Here is a 15,645-nt window from a genome sequence, read left to right as displayed (position 1 = left end):
TCTATTTTGAATCAATATATAAAGTATTTTGAAAAAAATTGGAGGGACCAATTGAAAATTTCAATGAATTTTAGGGACAATATCAATAAATTAATTAATATTTAGGAGGAATTAATGAAATTTTGAAAAAAATTGGGGGTATGGGCTAGTTGACCCACCCTGGCAACATGATTTTGTGAGATGAGAGTCTTTGCCATTAAACTATTAATCGGAATTCTCCTTCATTTTGTTTAAAACAGTTTTGAAGTCCTATATACTGTTTTTGGACGAGAAAAGGAAAGGTCACCCCTTAATATTTTATTTTTATTACTTTATATACAAAATATCCAAGAATGCTAATGTTTATTTGGTTGATTTAATACAACTGTATAGATTTTGTGTAAGAAACATATGTTACAATTTCCATTGCATCTAGGTAAGTCAACCTCACAACTCACAAGGACACAGGGGATGTCTAAAATGAGACAATGGAAGGGAATTGCCTTGGACAGTGTTATTTTTTTGTTCCTTCAATCCTTCCTCTCTTTTTTTCTTATTTCTTGATATGACCAGTTTTGGCGGGCAAAACCCTAAACTGCCACCAATATGAACCCAAGAAAAAGAAAAGAATCACACCATAAACCATCCCCAATATATATATATATATATATATATATATATATATATATATAAAAGCAGGAATCTCCTCTCAATGATATATTCCTTCCTTTAACTCTTTCCCAAATGCTACCTGGTAGGAATGTTCCTTCTCCTCTCCCTACACCTATCCTTTCCTTTTTCCAAACCCTTATAGCAACCGAAAGCAAACTACCCCCAAACCGTTATCTATAAATGTCCTAAACATCTCAACTTGACATGCCAAACAAGTCTCTTCTTCTGTAAATACTACTCATACCTTTGTCTTTCCAAATTATTGCTTGCTCATCAAATGGCTTCTTCTTCTACAGCAGCTGCCTTAAAGCGCTCTGACTCAATAGCCGATACCATGCCAGCCGCCCTGAGGGAGAGCCGGTACCATATGAAGAGGTGCTTTGCTAAGTACACCGAGAAGGGAAGGCGGTTGATGAAACTTCACCATTTAATGGCTGAAATGGAGAAAGCCATAGATGACGCGAACGAGAGGAATCAAGTCTTGGGAGGCTTACTTGGCTACATTTTGTGCAATACTCAGGTCTAAATTCATCTCTCATTCATCATGTAGTATTTGTTTCTAGCATTTTAAGAATATAAGGGCCTGCTTGTTTCAGTTTTATGAAAACAATTCTCAAAAAAAAAAAAAAAAAATTTGTTTTCAAATAATTGTTTTTTTAAAGTTCTTTGAAAACAAACGTTTTTGTAACCAAGTTTTCAGAAAACATAACCAAACAGGGTTATTGTACAGCTTTTCTGAAAACAGAGATGATTGTCCCAGTTGTGTGATGTTTTTTGTTCATGGAATCTACAGGAGGCTGCTGTTGTTCCTCCACATATTGCCTTTGCCGTTAGGCCAAATCCTGGATTTTGGGAATTCGTTCAAGTGAGTGCTAATGATCTATCGGTTGATGCCATCACTGCTACAGAGTACTTGAAATTCAAAGAGATGATCATAGATGAAAATTGGTATAAATCATTGACATGTAGCTTGTTTCTGTTTATTTTTATTTTTTTTTTTTTGCCACTTTTTTTTTTTTTGGTAATGTTTTCATGGTAATTTATGAACACAATCAGACATAGATGGTGTTGTTTTAACATTGCAGGGCAAAAGATGAAAATGCATTGGAGCTTGATTTTGGAGCATTTGACTTCTCTATGCCTCGACTCACCCTGTCTTCATCAATTGGAAATGGAATCAATTTCGTTTCAAAATTCCTTACTTCTAAGCTGAATGGTGGCTCAGAGAGTGCACAGCCTCTCGTTGATCACCTACTCTCACTAAATCACCAAGGAGAAGTATGGAAGCTACACTGCTAATGCAAACAAGAAAACCTTTCAAATTAATACTGCCAATTCTAGAAAATTAAATAGTTTCTAATCAATTTTTGGTTCCAAATTTGCAGACACTCATGATCAATGAGACACTTAACACGGCTTCAAAGCTTCAGTCAGCTCTTATAGTAGCTGATGTAAACCTCTCAGTATTGCCCAAAGATACACCATATCAGGACTTTGAGCTAAGGTAACATATATTTTTTTTCATGTGTAAGCTGGCTTAGAAATCGACATCTAATAACATATATTTCTGCAGGTTCAAGGAGTGGGGTTTTGAGAAGGGGTGGGGTGATACAACAGAAAGAGTTAAGGAGACAATGAGACTGCTTTCGGAGGTACTCCAAGCGCCAGACCCTTCAAACATGGAGAAGTTCTTTGGCAGGCTTCCAACGATATTCAATGTTGTGTTGTTCTCTGTTCATGGATACTTTGGTCAAGCTGATGTCCTCGGCTTGCCAGACACTGGGGGACAGGTATACAATCTACGATCTTAGCATTAATAAAAAAAAATAATAATTCTAATGCATTTGATCTTTATGTGCAAATCTAAACTTTGTTCTCACATAATTCAACAGGTGGTGTATGTTTTGGATCAAGTGATTGCTTTCGAAGAGGAATTGCTTCTCAGAGTTAAACAACAAGGTCTTAATGTGAAGCCTCACATTCTTGTGGTAAGTGCCATATATCACAACAAAATGCTTTGGCTGGCAGTGGTAGATCAGCTTAAAATTAACTTTGTAAGTGATACTGTGTTTGATTATATGCAACAGGTCACCCGCCTTATCCCTGATGCTCAGGGGAATAAGTGCAACCAGGAGCTAGAACCGGTCATCAATACAAAGCACTCCCACATCCTCCGGCTTCCATTCAAGACAGAAAATGGAGTGCTCCGCCCATGGATTTCTCGTTTTGACATTTATCCCTATCTTGAGAGGTTTGCTCAGGTATGTGCCTTATAAACCATCAACGCTAACTCTTTTAAATCTCTCCTACACAATATATAACCAGTTGCAATGTTGTCTTTCGTGTTTTTTTTTTTTTTTTTTTTGCTTGTCACAAATCATTAGGATGCCACAACTAAGATCCTTGAACTCATGGAAGGGAAACCAGATCTTATCATTGGAAATTATACTGACGGAAACTTGGTGGCTTCACTTGTGGCCAGCAAACTTGGGACAACTCTGGTCTGTCTGTTCATTTTGTTCACTAGTTCAAATTAGTTATTGGCAACTATGAATTTTTCTTCTTATATTTACTAATATCGATATATATACACTTTTTTAAATATATAGGGAACTATTGCACATGCTTTAGAGAAGACGAAGTACGAAGATTCAGACATCAAATGGAAGGAGTTTGACCCCAAGTATCACTTCTCATGCCAATTTACAGCTGATACAATTGCAATGAACACCGCAGATTTCATCATCACAAGCACATACCAAGAAATTGCTGGAAGGTTGGAATATCTGTCACATTTCCACACCTAATATAAGCTTATACTCACCTCACATATTTCCCTAACCTTAGACTCAAAACCAGTGGACAAGATTTAAAGTTTTAAGAATTAAAATTAGAGAATTCAAAGAGAGCAAATTCAATCCTTTTCTTGCTCTTAAAGCCTTTTCAACCGTGAGAATATGATAAATTTTAAAATTAACTAAAATAGCATATTGTATTGAATTCAAATGTTATTTGTTTGCAGCAAGGATAGGCCTGGACAGTACGAAAGCCACACTGCATTCACGCTTCCAGGACTTTATAGAGTTGTTTCTGGCATCAATGTCTTTGATCCCAAATTCAACATTGCTTCTCCTGGGGCCGACCAATCTGTCTATTTCTCATACACAGAGAAGCAGAAGCGACTCACAGCATTTCGTCCTGCCATTGAAGAACTACTGTTTAGTAAAGTTGACAATGATGAGCACATGTAAGAGTTTGAGTTTCAACCATAATTTAGATTTTAAACTGCCTAGTGCCAATAGGATTATCTGTCTAAAGTATCAAACACTTTATCTGAACTGCTTCCTTATACAGTGGATATCTAGAGGACCGGAAAAAACCTATCATTTTCTCGATGGCAAGACTTGATACAGTGAAGAATATCAGTGGATTAGTGGAGTGGTTTGCAAAAAACAAGAGGCTGAGGAATTTGGTTAATCTTGCTGTTGTTGCCGGCTTCTTTGATCCTGCAAAATCAAAGGACAGAGAAGAAATAGCCGAAATAAAAAAGATGCACATGTTGATAGACAAATACCAACTCAAGGGTCAGTTCAGATGGATTGCAGCGCAGACAGATAAGCACAGGAATGCTGAGCTATACCGCATCATTGCTGACACGAAGGGAGCTTTCGTGCAGCCTGCTCTGTATGAAGCATTTGGTCTCACTGTCATTGAGGCAATGAACTGCGGATTACCCACATTTGCCACCAACCAAGGAGGCCCAACCGAGATCATTGTTGATGGGGTTTCAGGTTTCCATATTGATCCCAACAACGGAGATGAGTCCAGCAATAAGATTGCTGATTTTTTCCAGAAGTGCAAGGAGAATGCTGAATATTGGAACATGATTTCGGATGGAGGTCTAAAGCGTATATATGAATGGTACAATAAGCTGTTCTAAATTAATTGGACTTATTCAAGTATTTAGTGAATGTGACAACTAATATTTTTCGATTATTTTGCAGCTACACATGGAAGATCTATGCAAATAAGGTGTTGAATATGGGGTGCATTTATAGCTTCTGGAAGCAGTTGAACAAGGACCAAAATCAAGCAAAGCAAAGATACCTCCAATTGTTCTACAATCTCCAATTCAGGAAGTTGGTATGTTGCTTTAATGAATTTGACACATATCACTGAACTTTAAGCCCACGGGATTGCTAACACTTGCTCATATGACACTGTCACAGGCGAACAATGTGCCTAACTCAATTAAGGACGACCAACAAAAAGCGCCCCAGGAGGAAAAAGCCAAAGCACAGCCCCTACAAAGGCAAGTTAACTAACTTCAAAAAAATGATGGCAATCGTTCCTAAACTATATAACTACTATTCTTTGAAAAAAGTAGATAAATTATGTAATGTATTTATTTTTTCTCCCATTGTCTCCTATGGTAACAGCAAATAAGCAAAATGTAATAGATGGAGATTCGTAATGACAACAACTATTCTTTGTTGCTTATAATTTTCCAAAGTAAAGAAGCAAATTTAAAAAGAAAAGAAAAGAAAATAGAAGCATCTCCTCCTCCCTTTCTATTATAGAATAGATATATTTCAAACTTCAAACTTATCTTAGTTTGAGAACTTGCCTGTCAACTAACTATTATATTGTTTTGTGTTGCATCAGGCGCCAGTCCCGGTTGCAAAGGTAAGACTGCATTTACAATTGCTTGATTCTCACAGTTTCTTTTCAATGAGTTTTATTCTTACAGTTCTGCATTTGCTTAAGTAACACTTCACTAAAACCATTTTGACTTGCAGGTTGTTCGGAGCTTGAAGGTTCAAAAACTAGGGCAACCAACTCAAATTTGTGCAGTCTACATTGGTGTTATCTCCTGTTATTTTTATTGAATTCACATCACTTTGCAAGCCTAGAGAAAGTGATTTGTGTACTAATATAATAACAGAGAATCTGGTTTTGATCTGATGCAGATCATTGATTCTTTGATATATAATGTGAGAATTTTTCTGTTTGATAATACAAAAGTGCTGTTTAGCCTTTTGTATTCGAAAGTATTATATAAATTACTATTGATATTTCATACTTTGGAACTTACCTGAATGAAAATTCAGATTATGAGTGCATCACAGTAGCAAAATATCCAAGAAGTTAATAGACTAGGATCGATTGACCAAACTGAATACTTGTTTGATGGATGCAATACATTTTAAAATTGTGGGTGTTTCTTTATGATTTCATTTTTTGTTGAAGTAAGATTGTGTGAACTTGCACATATGAAATAGAAAGGCTGTACAGAGAACAAATGGACATACTCAGCTGAGTTCCACCTTCAGAATAAGGCATTTTCTAGCCTATAGTACTGAAGACATTATAATAAACGAACAGTAGCAAGTGAAAATCCGAGGCAGTAGAAATATAAACCAACCCCTCGGATTGATTATTAGAGAATGGAGGAACTTATAGGATAACCCACCAAATTTCAATCCATCCAATATAGAATTTTCACATCAGCATAACAATTGGTAGGGTGAGCATGTGCAGCAACAATGAGAATTCGTTGTCAGTACCGGTGCAATAGCAGCAGCTGTGGGCAATAGTAGAAGCCAAAATGTGAGTATCATCATGAGCAGAGCGACAAGCCATACCTTTGATGTCAGGTTCAGCGTAAACGCTTGTCATGGCTGCAGGAGGCTGTAACAACAGCAATAGGTTGGGTTGATATGAGAAGCAATGCAACAGTTGGCAGCATCAAACAGTAGACTTGTTGCAACAGTAGCAAGAATTACTAGCAGCCATTACTTAGGGCATTAAATGGAGTTGGGGATCTTAGCTTGATACTATGCTTCACAAGGAGCCTCGTAGTGCTCTTAGTTTAAGCCATTTCTCCAACCCCGTGATTAGTATTGTGGAGTGGTGATATCACATAATATTTCGCCTCTAGATTCTTATACGACAGCCTCTCTTATGTGTATGTAAGATTACGTACATCTAACTCTCCTTAGACCCTACAATAGTACAACGGCAGGAGCCTCGTGCACCGAGCAAGCCCTTTTTATCCAATAAATTCAAATGGAAGACAATGAAGGTTGGCACAAAAGCCCAGATGTGCTTCCCATAATAGCTCCATTATATTCTTAAGTATTTTCAATGCCAAGACCACCCTCAGCCTTTGAGCAGTCAAGATCAGGACATGCATGCAACCTTGACACCAGTAGTTTTCAACTCAGTCCCTTTGCATGGGAAGGCCTTAATACACTAATCCATCCATTGAACAAGAACAACTCTTTTGGGAGGCATCAAAAAACTAATCTGCTAAAGAATAATAGCTTAATGAATTGTGCTCTCCTAGTATATAATAGGAATTTATCAGTCATTAGACTCGACTCTTGAAGTTACTCTATCCCCAAAGATTCCTACAATTTTGAGACGCCTTAGGTGAACTTTCAAATGCCAGGCTCTTTATATATATATATATATATATAACGCATATCCTAAATGTATTTTTGGCCCTAAATTGGAGGCCCCAGTCAAACCTGCATGCACTAAGAAATTTGATAAGCAATATCAAAGTGTGATAAATATTGTACGTCTTTGCCCAATTTCGGCTAATTAATTTTTTTTTTTTTTCTTTATAAGTATTTTGCAAACCACATAAAATCTGTTTTTTTTGTTTGATATGTTTTCTATTTAATTTCACAACAAAATTATTATATTTTGAAGGAATGAGCTGTAATTGTTAAGTAGGTTTTATCAACCACGTAAACGTTAACTATCCCTCCACCTGCTTTAAGATTCTTTTCTTCATTTCCTTACTTGTCCTGCATCTGCTAAATTTGTTCGTCCTCATTCTCAATCTGGTTAGATTGTTGGCTTCTTTATACCTAAAGCATATGTAGCCACAAACATTTGCATCAGCGGCTATAGTTCACTAGCTATGACAATATAAAGAGCCTTCACTTGGTTGCACACTTTCACCCTTACACACTTGATCACTTTGGTTGCTAAGAGGGAAGAATAATTATATTACTAATTTAGTAGTCAAAGAAACAAATACAAGGTTAGCACTTACACTCTCTACTTAGGCATACATTTGCTTTCATAAGTTGCTGGTTACAAATAAGACCTTTACTCCTTATATAGGCCTCAATGCCTCATCTCTCACTAATGGATGACAAAGATGGATTGCAATTTACGTTATAATTTTATATCTAGAATATTCCTCTAAAATATCTAAATATTTATAAGTCTATGTGCCTCTTTATTTCTCTAGAATATTTTATACTCTACACATTACTACAACACTCTAAAATTCTATCTACCAACGTTGGAAGACTCTAAATTATGCACATAACAAGTAGATGCCATGCAAAAGTCCTCTTCAATGTTTGTGTGTCGTCTATATGGTGCACTCTTTTTGGCGGGGCTTGACACATTACCCCCAATAATAACAACAAATCAACAAAATATAATAGATGGAGATTCGTATTGACAACAACTATGATAAGAAGTCAATAGAGAGCCACGTGGGCTCCTCCACTAGAATCATCTGCATATTTGTTGGAAAAAAAGAAAAGAAAAGAAAAAAAAGGATGGCTGCAATAAATAAATAAATAATAAAATTGTGGGTGTTCTATAGGATTTCGATTATTATTTATATATTTATTTTTTAAAGATTGTGAACTTGTAGTGATGATATAGAAAAGCTGTACAACGAACAAATTGACATATATACACACACCTACAAAATAACAACAGCTGAATGGAAAATGAGACATTTCCTAGCCTAGAGTACTGAATGCATTATGGCAAACAAGAAGTCGCAAGTGAAAATCAGAGGCAGTAGCAATTCCTATTATACTAGGCTAATTCTAATATTTACATTTAATATTAGTGAGTTACTTATAAATGTTGATGACGAGTAACCAAAATTTTAAATTTTCTTTTAAAAATTATTGCTGACCATTTAAACTTCATACTATACATTAAGAAGTTTCTTGGGATGAATGGTTAAACTCTCAAAGATTTTAAAAAATCTCGATTTAAATGATATGCTTTCCCCTTCCTCCTCCTCTTTTTTTTTTTTTAATATTTTTTTCACATGTGCTTTCCTATTAATAATATAGGAATTAATATTTATTATTATTATTATTATTTTAACAAACAATAAAAGTCACATTCTATTCTCAAAATGGTTTGAAAACTCGAGATATGTGCAATTATTCGTATATCTCACATATAATTTAAATTTAGATATTTTTATGCCATATGAAAATCCAATCCCGGGAATAAATTTTTTTGTAGGAATTAATTCATCACATTATTGATTTAAAAAGAAAATAAAAGTGTTACATAAAAAAAATAAAATAAAATAAAAAAATAAAATAAAATAAAATAAAATAAAGTGAGGAATGACTTAATATAGGTTGGAATCAGTTAAAGAGAGGTCGGTAGTTTCGGTCCTGTGAACAAACGCACCCGGGTTTAAACGCGCGATTCATGGTCCTCAGCTTTTGAACCGTTGTTCGCCAAATCATTTGGTTGAACAAAGGTCCCAAGAACAAAACACAAGAGAAGAAAACCTAATCCAAATTTATAGAAAACAAATAATTTTTCTTTTTCTGAAATCACCCTTTTCTGATTTCTCTTTCTTGCTTTATCCAGAGACAAACACACACACACACACACACACATATATATTGAAGATGAACACGGAGGACCCAGATGGGACCCCTCAATATTCTTCCAAGAAGAACTCCAAGAGACCTAAATGTACATTTCCTTGATCCTTTCTCTCTATACATATGTGTGTATAATTTTCATATTGAATTTTTAAATGTTTGCATATATAATTTTCATATTGAATTTTTAAGCTAGGTCAATTTTTGTGAAATTTTGTTGGGTAGTTCTGCAATGTATGTTTAATGTGTGTACAGATATATTTTTTCTGATCAATGTGGAATAGTATTGGGTCATTGCTACATTTTTTATTTTATTTTTAAACAAAGTTCATGGGTGTGTCTAATCAGGGTTTTATTGTAAGCTAATCAAGAGTGTTAGTTCTGATATTTGTTGATTTTTTGGGTAAAATTATCCAAATTATATATACACATGAATTTACTCATATAATTGGTGCCAAATGGTCACATCTTCAAAATTCATGCATGTAAGCTTTTTAAATTTAAATTTTCTTTTCTTTTAAGTTGCAAATGTGAAGTAGGTACAAATTCTTTTTTACACTAAAGATGATACATGAAGTGTGTATATGGATTTCTCATGCTTGGTCCTTAAGATATTATGAAGAGCTACATTGTTCCTGAGTAGGTTCAGAATTCAACAAAAGTCGCCGATGCTATGTTCGGGAGGATGGAATTGGAATTAGAGAAAATTTAGTTCAAAGTTTGAGCTGATTTTTTCTCCAATTCAAAATTTAGTTCAAGACACCGATTTCATGCTACCGAACATAGCATTAATGTTCTTGTTCAATCTCAGAGAGTACTTGCTGTTTTTAGGTTTAGTTTTAGACAAATTTTATTCAGGTAAGTGACCAGATCTAGCATTGGAGATAGTGTGAGGATCATTAGGTTCATGCACATTTTTTATCCCTTTTTTCTTTCCCTTGCCTCTTGGATATGCACATGCTAATAGAGCAGAGAGTTGGTGCTCAGCTTGAATGGTTAAGGATGCGATAACTGTCCCGTGATTAGTTGGTTAAAGATGGTCTGATGTTTTATGGAGTGTTCGATTTTGATGAAAGAGGCTTTTGATATCTTATGAGATGTTACTCTAGCTCAGCTTCTCAACAATTTTTTTATTTTTATTTTTAATATTCATGATATTTGCAATGTTTGTAAAGTTACTGAATGATGAATAAAATGTTAGTATTAAGTACACCATCCATCATCTTGGGTGATGAGAATTATGAAGAAGGGTAAGAATTTGAATCCCTCTCTCTCCGAGTAGTTAATTTAAATTTCATATTCTATGTTATTCTGGTTTTTGAATCTTGTTGAACTTAAAGCAGCATAGTCATATTAGGCAAAGTTGGGAGGAGGTTCTTGTTTCATCAAGTCCCGGATAATGAAAACATGAGATTTTCATTTTCATTTTTTATGACAGTCAAGCTGTGAAGAAATAGTTGGAGTATAGTTTGCTTTACAAAATAGCCACTTATCAAAAGAAAAAAGTTTGCTTTACAAAATAGCCATAGATCTTTTACAAATTTTAGATATGCCTAACATTAGTGATGTACAATCTGCATTACACTTGTATGTTAAAGACTTAACCTTATTTTTCATTTCTGAAGAGTTTGACCTAGAAGATGTTGTATGGTATTTACAAGCTCACTTTTTCCTATCCCATATACTCTAATTTTGAGAATTGATATTTTATCCCTAGAAGTAAAGGCAAATATCCAGTATTTTGTTCGTTTTGTAATTTCTTTATGAAATAGCCATTTGGCTGATGTAGTTTTATGTTCCAGATTCCAGATTTACACAGCAAGAGCTTCCTGCTTGCAAACCACTTCTAACTCCAGGAATCGTAATGATACTACATTGAGCTGGTTTTACTTTTGTTAGGAAGACATTTTCTTTCCCGGAGTTCTGTTAACTCTCTCTCTCTCTCTCTCTCTTGGTTGCAGGTCATTATCACACTCATCGTTGTTGGCATAGTCTTCATCCCCGTTGGCCTTGTTTCCTTGTTTGCATCAGGGCGTGTAAACAATCAAATCCTTTTCTTAACTACAATGATGAAGTTTTAGAGTCGGCATCTGATTGATGTTTTACATGCCCTATCTCTTTATTTGACATGTAGGTGGTGGAAGTTGTAGATCGCTATGATGAGGATTGCATTCCTTCAGACTATAGCAAAAAAATGCTTGCATATATCCAAAGCACCAAAACCAACAAAACTTGTATCAGGAGCTTGATTGTTAGTCCAATTCCCTACTACTACGAGTTTCAAGAATTTTTGGGTTTCATTTTCCATTTCATGATTCTTTTCTTTTTCTGTTCTTTTTATCTTACCAACTTTTACTAGCACTAAATGAGTTCCTTGATTGATATTCAGGTTCCAAAGCAAATGAAAAGTCCCATTTACATATATTATGAGCTTGACCACTTCTACCAGAACCATCGCCGGTTTGTTATACTTCTTTCGATTACATGGAGTTTTCATTTTGTGGCTCTTTTCCTGTTGGTTTGTTTTCTGATGGATAACTCCCTTAGTCCTTTATATTTAAGAATTCACAAGCTCCAATAATATTTATAAGATAAGCTAAATTCGGGTAATAATTTTTTCAAATATACTAATGCCTAGAATTTCTTGTTTAAATTGCACTGAAACGAAAGTATCTTGTTTGAAACTAAAAATTTAGTAATAAGGTTGTAAGGGTAAAAGGTGTTAAAAAAATTATTGTTGTGGGGTCTAAAGATGCCGAAATAAAAAAGTGTTGTTGATTAAATTGTTGCAATTATTTTTAGTCTCATGGAATAATAACTGTGACACAAAGCCGTAAACCCTTGAAATAGGCACTGGTTGAATACCAGCAACAGCTTGTCAATTTGCCTGCTTGTTGCCTTTCAGGTCTATGGCCATTATCATGGTGCCAATGATGTTAGCTTATCACTTTATAACTACATTTGTGATTTTTATTTTTTATTTTTTTATTTTTTTATCAGTAAAAAATTGTGAATAAAAAACTAGTGACATGGGAATTGTCAGATGTTATAGGAATGGATAGATTGGTTAATGCCGGTGCGTGGAACAGTCAAATCTGCCACAATGGGCATGGATAAGGTTCTCAGATGATACCTCTTAGCGTAAGCATTGCACAGTCTCCATAGTTAGCTAGTCTGCCTTGGACACAAGAGATGTCCGTAGAGTTTGTTGCTCGTTTGATGTCTAATTTATGGTCTTGGTCAAGGGCCTCTGAGATTTACAAATCTTTGAGTCATTGTTGAGGCTATTTTTTCGAATCTGCTTCTGAAGAGTTTAGTCTTAATGAAGAAAGAAATGAAGAGATCATTTCTGGACTATTGCTGCATTAGCAGGGTTTGCCTGGGTGGCATGTTGGACCGTTCTGTTAGAGATTTCTTGCCACATTTTCCATTTCAGGCCAGTATAGTCTTGTTGCTAACTTGCTACATGCAGCTTATAGAGTAACATCGACAATCCCATGTTTTGGCTGTTCGATGAAATGGAGCATATCTTATGCTTCATTGTGTCCCAAACAAAGAGCGAGGAGACCAAAATGTGAGTGATGGTGGAGTACACAATGGAAGCTTATGAAGTCCTTGAGCTTTGGAGAGTCCCTTTTGTTGCTCTGGAGTTGTTCAATTATGAACCCTCACCTGTCCAAAGTGCTCGGAGTTGTTCAATTATGAATCCTTGCCTGTCCAAAGTGCTCTGGAGGCATGAGGTTAAGTACAGTGCAGGGTTGTATTCTCTTGAGAATCTTATTATGTTTAGAATCCTCTGCCATGCTGATATTTGAGGTGAGTAAGGCGGCAGCATCTAGGTAGCAGACTAGCAGTTTGCAGACCATGGGGTATGATATTAACAATGTCAAATGTGTCAACGAACTTCTGGATTATGGTGCAAAGTGCAGGCTTGCACTAATAGGCTAATGCATAGGTCTCCGACTTCTGTGACCACAAGGTTAGAGTGTCTCTTTGATGCTTATCCCGATGCCCATCTAAGTGCTAGCAGGAGGCCAAGGATGAGTGCCTTGTATTCTTCCTCATTATTCAAGGACTTGACGTCCAGTATTTATGAAAGGTTGATCTTACTATCTTCTGAAGTGAGCACAACACTCACTCCCCATGCTACGGTGGATGAACCATCTAATGGAAGGGTCCATTCGTCAAAGTTGATTGAAACTCATCTCCTGTATATCACATTTTTACATGTATATATGGAAGGCATTCAAACTTAATCTCAAATCTGCAACATTTGATGTGAAATACAAGTATTTAAGGCAAAGTCTTCCATCATATAATTATACATGACTTACTTCTGGGGAAAATAGAACTTTTTCTCTCGCTGACTTGTATTTGTTTTCAGATATGTCAAAAGTAGAAGTGACAAACAACTGAGCAGCAAGAAATTCGAGAATGAAACAAAAACCTGTGGTCCTGAAGACTTTACGGGGAAGAGGTCTTCAATAGTACCTTGTGGCCTCATTGCTTGGAGTTTATTCAATGACTCGTACAGGTTTTCATTGAATAACAAAGTGGTACACGTCAGTAAAAAGGACATAGCATGGGACAGTGACCAAAATTATAAATTTGGATCTGATGTATATCCTAAGAATTTCCAGAATAATGGGTTGATTGGTGGTGCAAAACTCAACTCGAGCATTCCTGTAAGTTCATATTTGTTATGCTCTCCATCTTGTTACATCTTCCCATAGTTTTTTCATTAATGCATCTCCTTTCAGCTTTTCCTTCCCCAACTATTCTTTTTTGTTCGTTTGCTGCATGTCACAGTTGAGCAAGCAAGAGGATCTTATAGTTTGGATGCGGACTGCTGCATTTCCAACTTTCAGAAAGCTATATGGGAAGATAGAGGAAGATCTTAAAGCCGATCAGAAGATAACAGTTGAAATACAGAACAATTATAACACTTACAGTTTCGGGGGGCAAAAAAAGCTGGTTCTTTCAACAACAAGTTGGATCGGTGGAAAAAATGATTTCCTAGGCGCAGCATACCTTACGGTTGGTGGAGTTTGCGTATTTATGGCAATAAGCTTCATACTTTTGTACATCATCAAGCCAAGGTAAGTAGAATGTTTCAATAATGTCTTAACAATGTTAATTCTTAAATGGATTTAGGTTCCCTTGAATTTCCATTGCATATGCATTTTCCTTAGGAGAATTACAGAGAAGATCACATTTAACATTTTGACATATGAGGTAGCATATTGTAATTGAATTAAAGTTCTTAGATTACTGAGGCTATCGGTAGGGTGTCCATGGTTGTTAAACTCTCGATTTATACTGTAAGATCCTATGATTCAGATTCTATACCATAGGCTTTCTGATCAACAACCCCAAGCCGGTTTGGAACAGTCACTTTAATTGTATCTTCACTTTTAATTGTATAGATAAAATCAAATATGATGCTTTCATTGTGATTTAATTCTAACAGCTGTTTAGAACAGAGAGTTTCTTCTGATTATTTAACTCTATTTCTCAAGTTCAAGTCGGTTTGGAACATTCACTTTATGCAAATAATGTCAAAGTTGAGGTTTACACCCTGGTCACCCCCTCCCAGCAACCTTGATTAGAAAGTAGTTGCTAATAGTGGGTGATGGCCTTCATAAATTGAATTTTGAACTGAGCTTTAAGGTGGTTTTCTTGCTATTCATGCAGGCCTCTCGGCGATCCAACCTACTTGTCATGGAAAGTAGCTAATAGTGGATAATGGCCTTCATAAATTGAACTGTGAACTGAGCTTTAAGGTGGTTTTCTTGCTATTCATGCAGGCCTCTCGGCGATCCATCCTACTTGTCATGGAACCGAAATCCTGCAGGGCAGTTGAACTAGTATATTTCCAATAATATGAATGTTGATCATTGCACTGCCTGCTCTGCTGAATTATTCCGGATATTTTCTTATTCACAAAAGAGCTTCACCTGGTAGAGCTGCTAACTTCATTAAGTTTCAAGAGTTCCGTTATAAATGTATATACCTTTGCTGTTATTGAATAGTTAGATTTTTGACTTAAATTTGAATATCATTGCATTTATTGGGTGCCAGATCGATTTTTATTTTTTTTATTTCTACTTTGCGTTTTAATAATCTTTACAGGGCGACATTCAGGCAAATTCTTACGATTATTAATGCTTCAATTGCCTATAATATCACCTGACATCAATATATATACATGATAATTGATTCTTAGAAGCATATATGTTATACATTTGGTTATGTATTGCCTGTTACACATATATATGACATTGACACTGAAAGATGTTATAGATGAAGCTATGTT

At 35.5% G+C, this 15,645-nt stretch overlaps 2 protein-coding genes across 3 annotated transcripts; both read left to right on the top strand.

Annotated features, from left to right (window-relative positions):
• The first annotated feature begins 741 nt into the window (after positions 1-741).
• On the top strand, positions 742-5,733 carry LOC132266437 (sucrose synthase 6-like). The gene is made up of 15 exons (XM_059767311.1): positions 742-1,171; positions 1,445-1,599; positions 1,737-1,929; positions 2,037-2,155; positions 2,225-2,441; positions 2,544-2,639; positions 2,739-2,912; positions 3,036-3,152; positions 3,261-3,427; positions 3,674-3,898; positions 4,006-4,572; positions 4,656-4,794; positions 4,881-4,963; positions 5,317-5,337; positions 5,451-5,733. The coding sequence occupies exons 1-15, from the start codon at positions 929-931 to the stop codon at positions 5,464-5,466; spliced, it is 2,532 nt and encodes an 843-aa protein (XP_059623294.1). The 5' UTR covers positions 742-928; the 3' UTR covers positions 5,467-5,733.
• A 2,771-nt stretch (positions 5,734-8,504) lies between these two features.
• On the top strand, positions 8,505-15,407 carry LOC132266435 (ALA-interacting subunit 1-like). Of its 2 annotated transcripts, none has more exons than XM_059767309.1 (8): positions 8,505-9,420; positions 11,132-11,190; positions 11,291-11,365; positions 11,464-11,580; positions 11,719-11,789; positions 13,714-14,014; positions 14,139-14,428; positions 15,137-15,407. In XM_059767309.1, exons 1-8 carry the CDS (start codon positions 9,354-9,356, stop codon positions 15,195-15,197), a joined length of 1,041 nt encoding a protein of 346 aa, XP_059623292.1. In that variant the 5' UTR covers positions 8,505-9,353; the 3' UTR covers positions 15,198-15,407. The 2 variants fall into 2 exon arrangements, with proteins under 2 accessions (XP_059623292.1, XP_059623293.1); XM_059767310.1 differs by having other exon boundaries at positions 8,844-9,420; positions 15,024-15,407.
• Positions 15,408-15,645: the final 238 nt, after the last annotated feature.

The sequence above is a fragment of the Cornus florida genome, unplaced genomic scaffold (assembly GCF_030987335.1).
Source record: "Cornus florida cultivar Cherokee Brave unplaced genomic scaffold, ASM3098733v1 CherokeeBrave_3.0.0_Hap2_Chr07, whole genome shotgun sequence".
Lineage (NCBI taxonomy): Eukaryota > Viridiplantae > Streptophyta > Magnoliopsida > Cornales > Cornaceae > Cornus > Cornus florida.
This window is presented reverse-complemented; position numbering and strand designations above follow the sequence as displayed.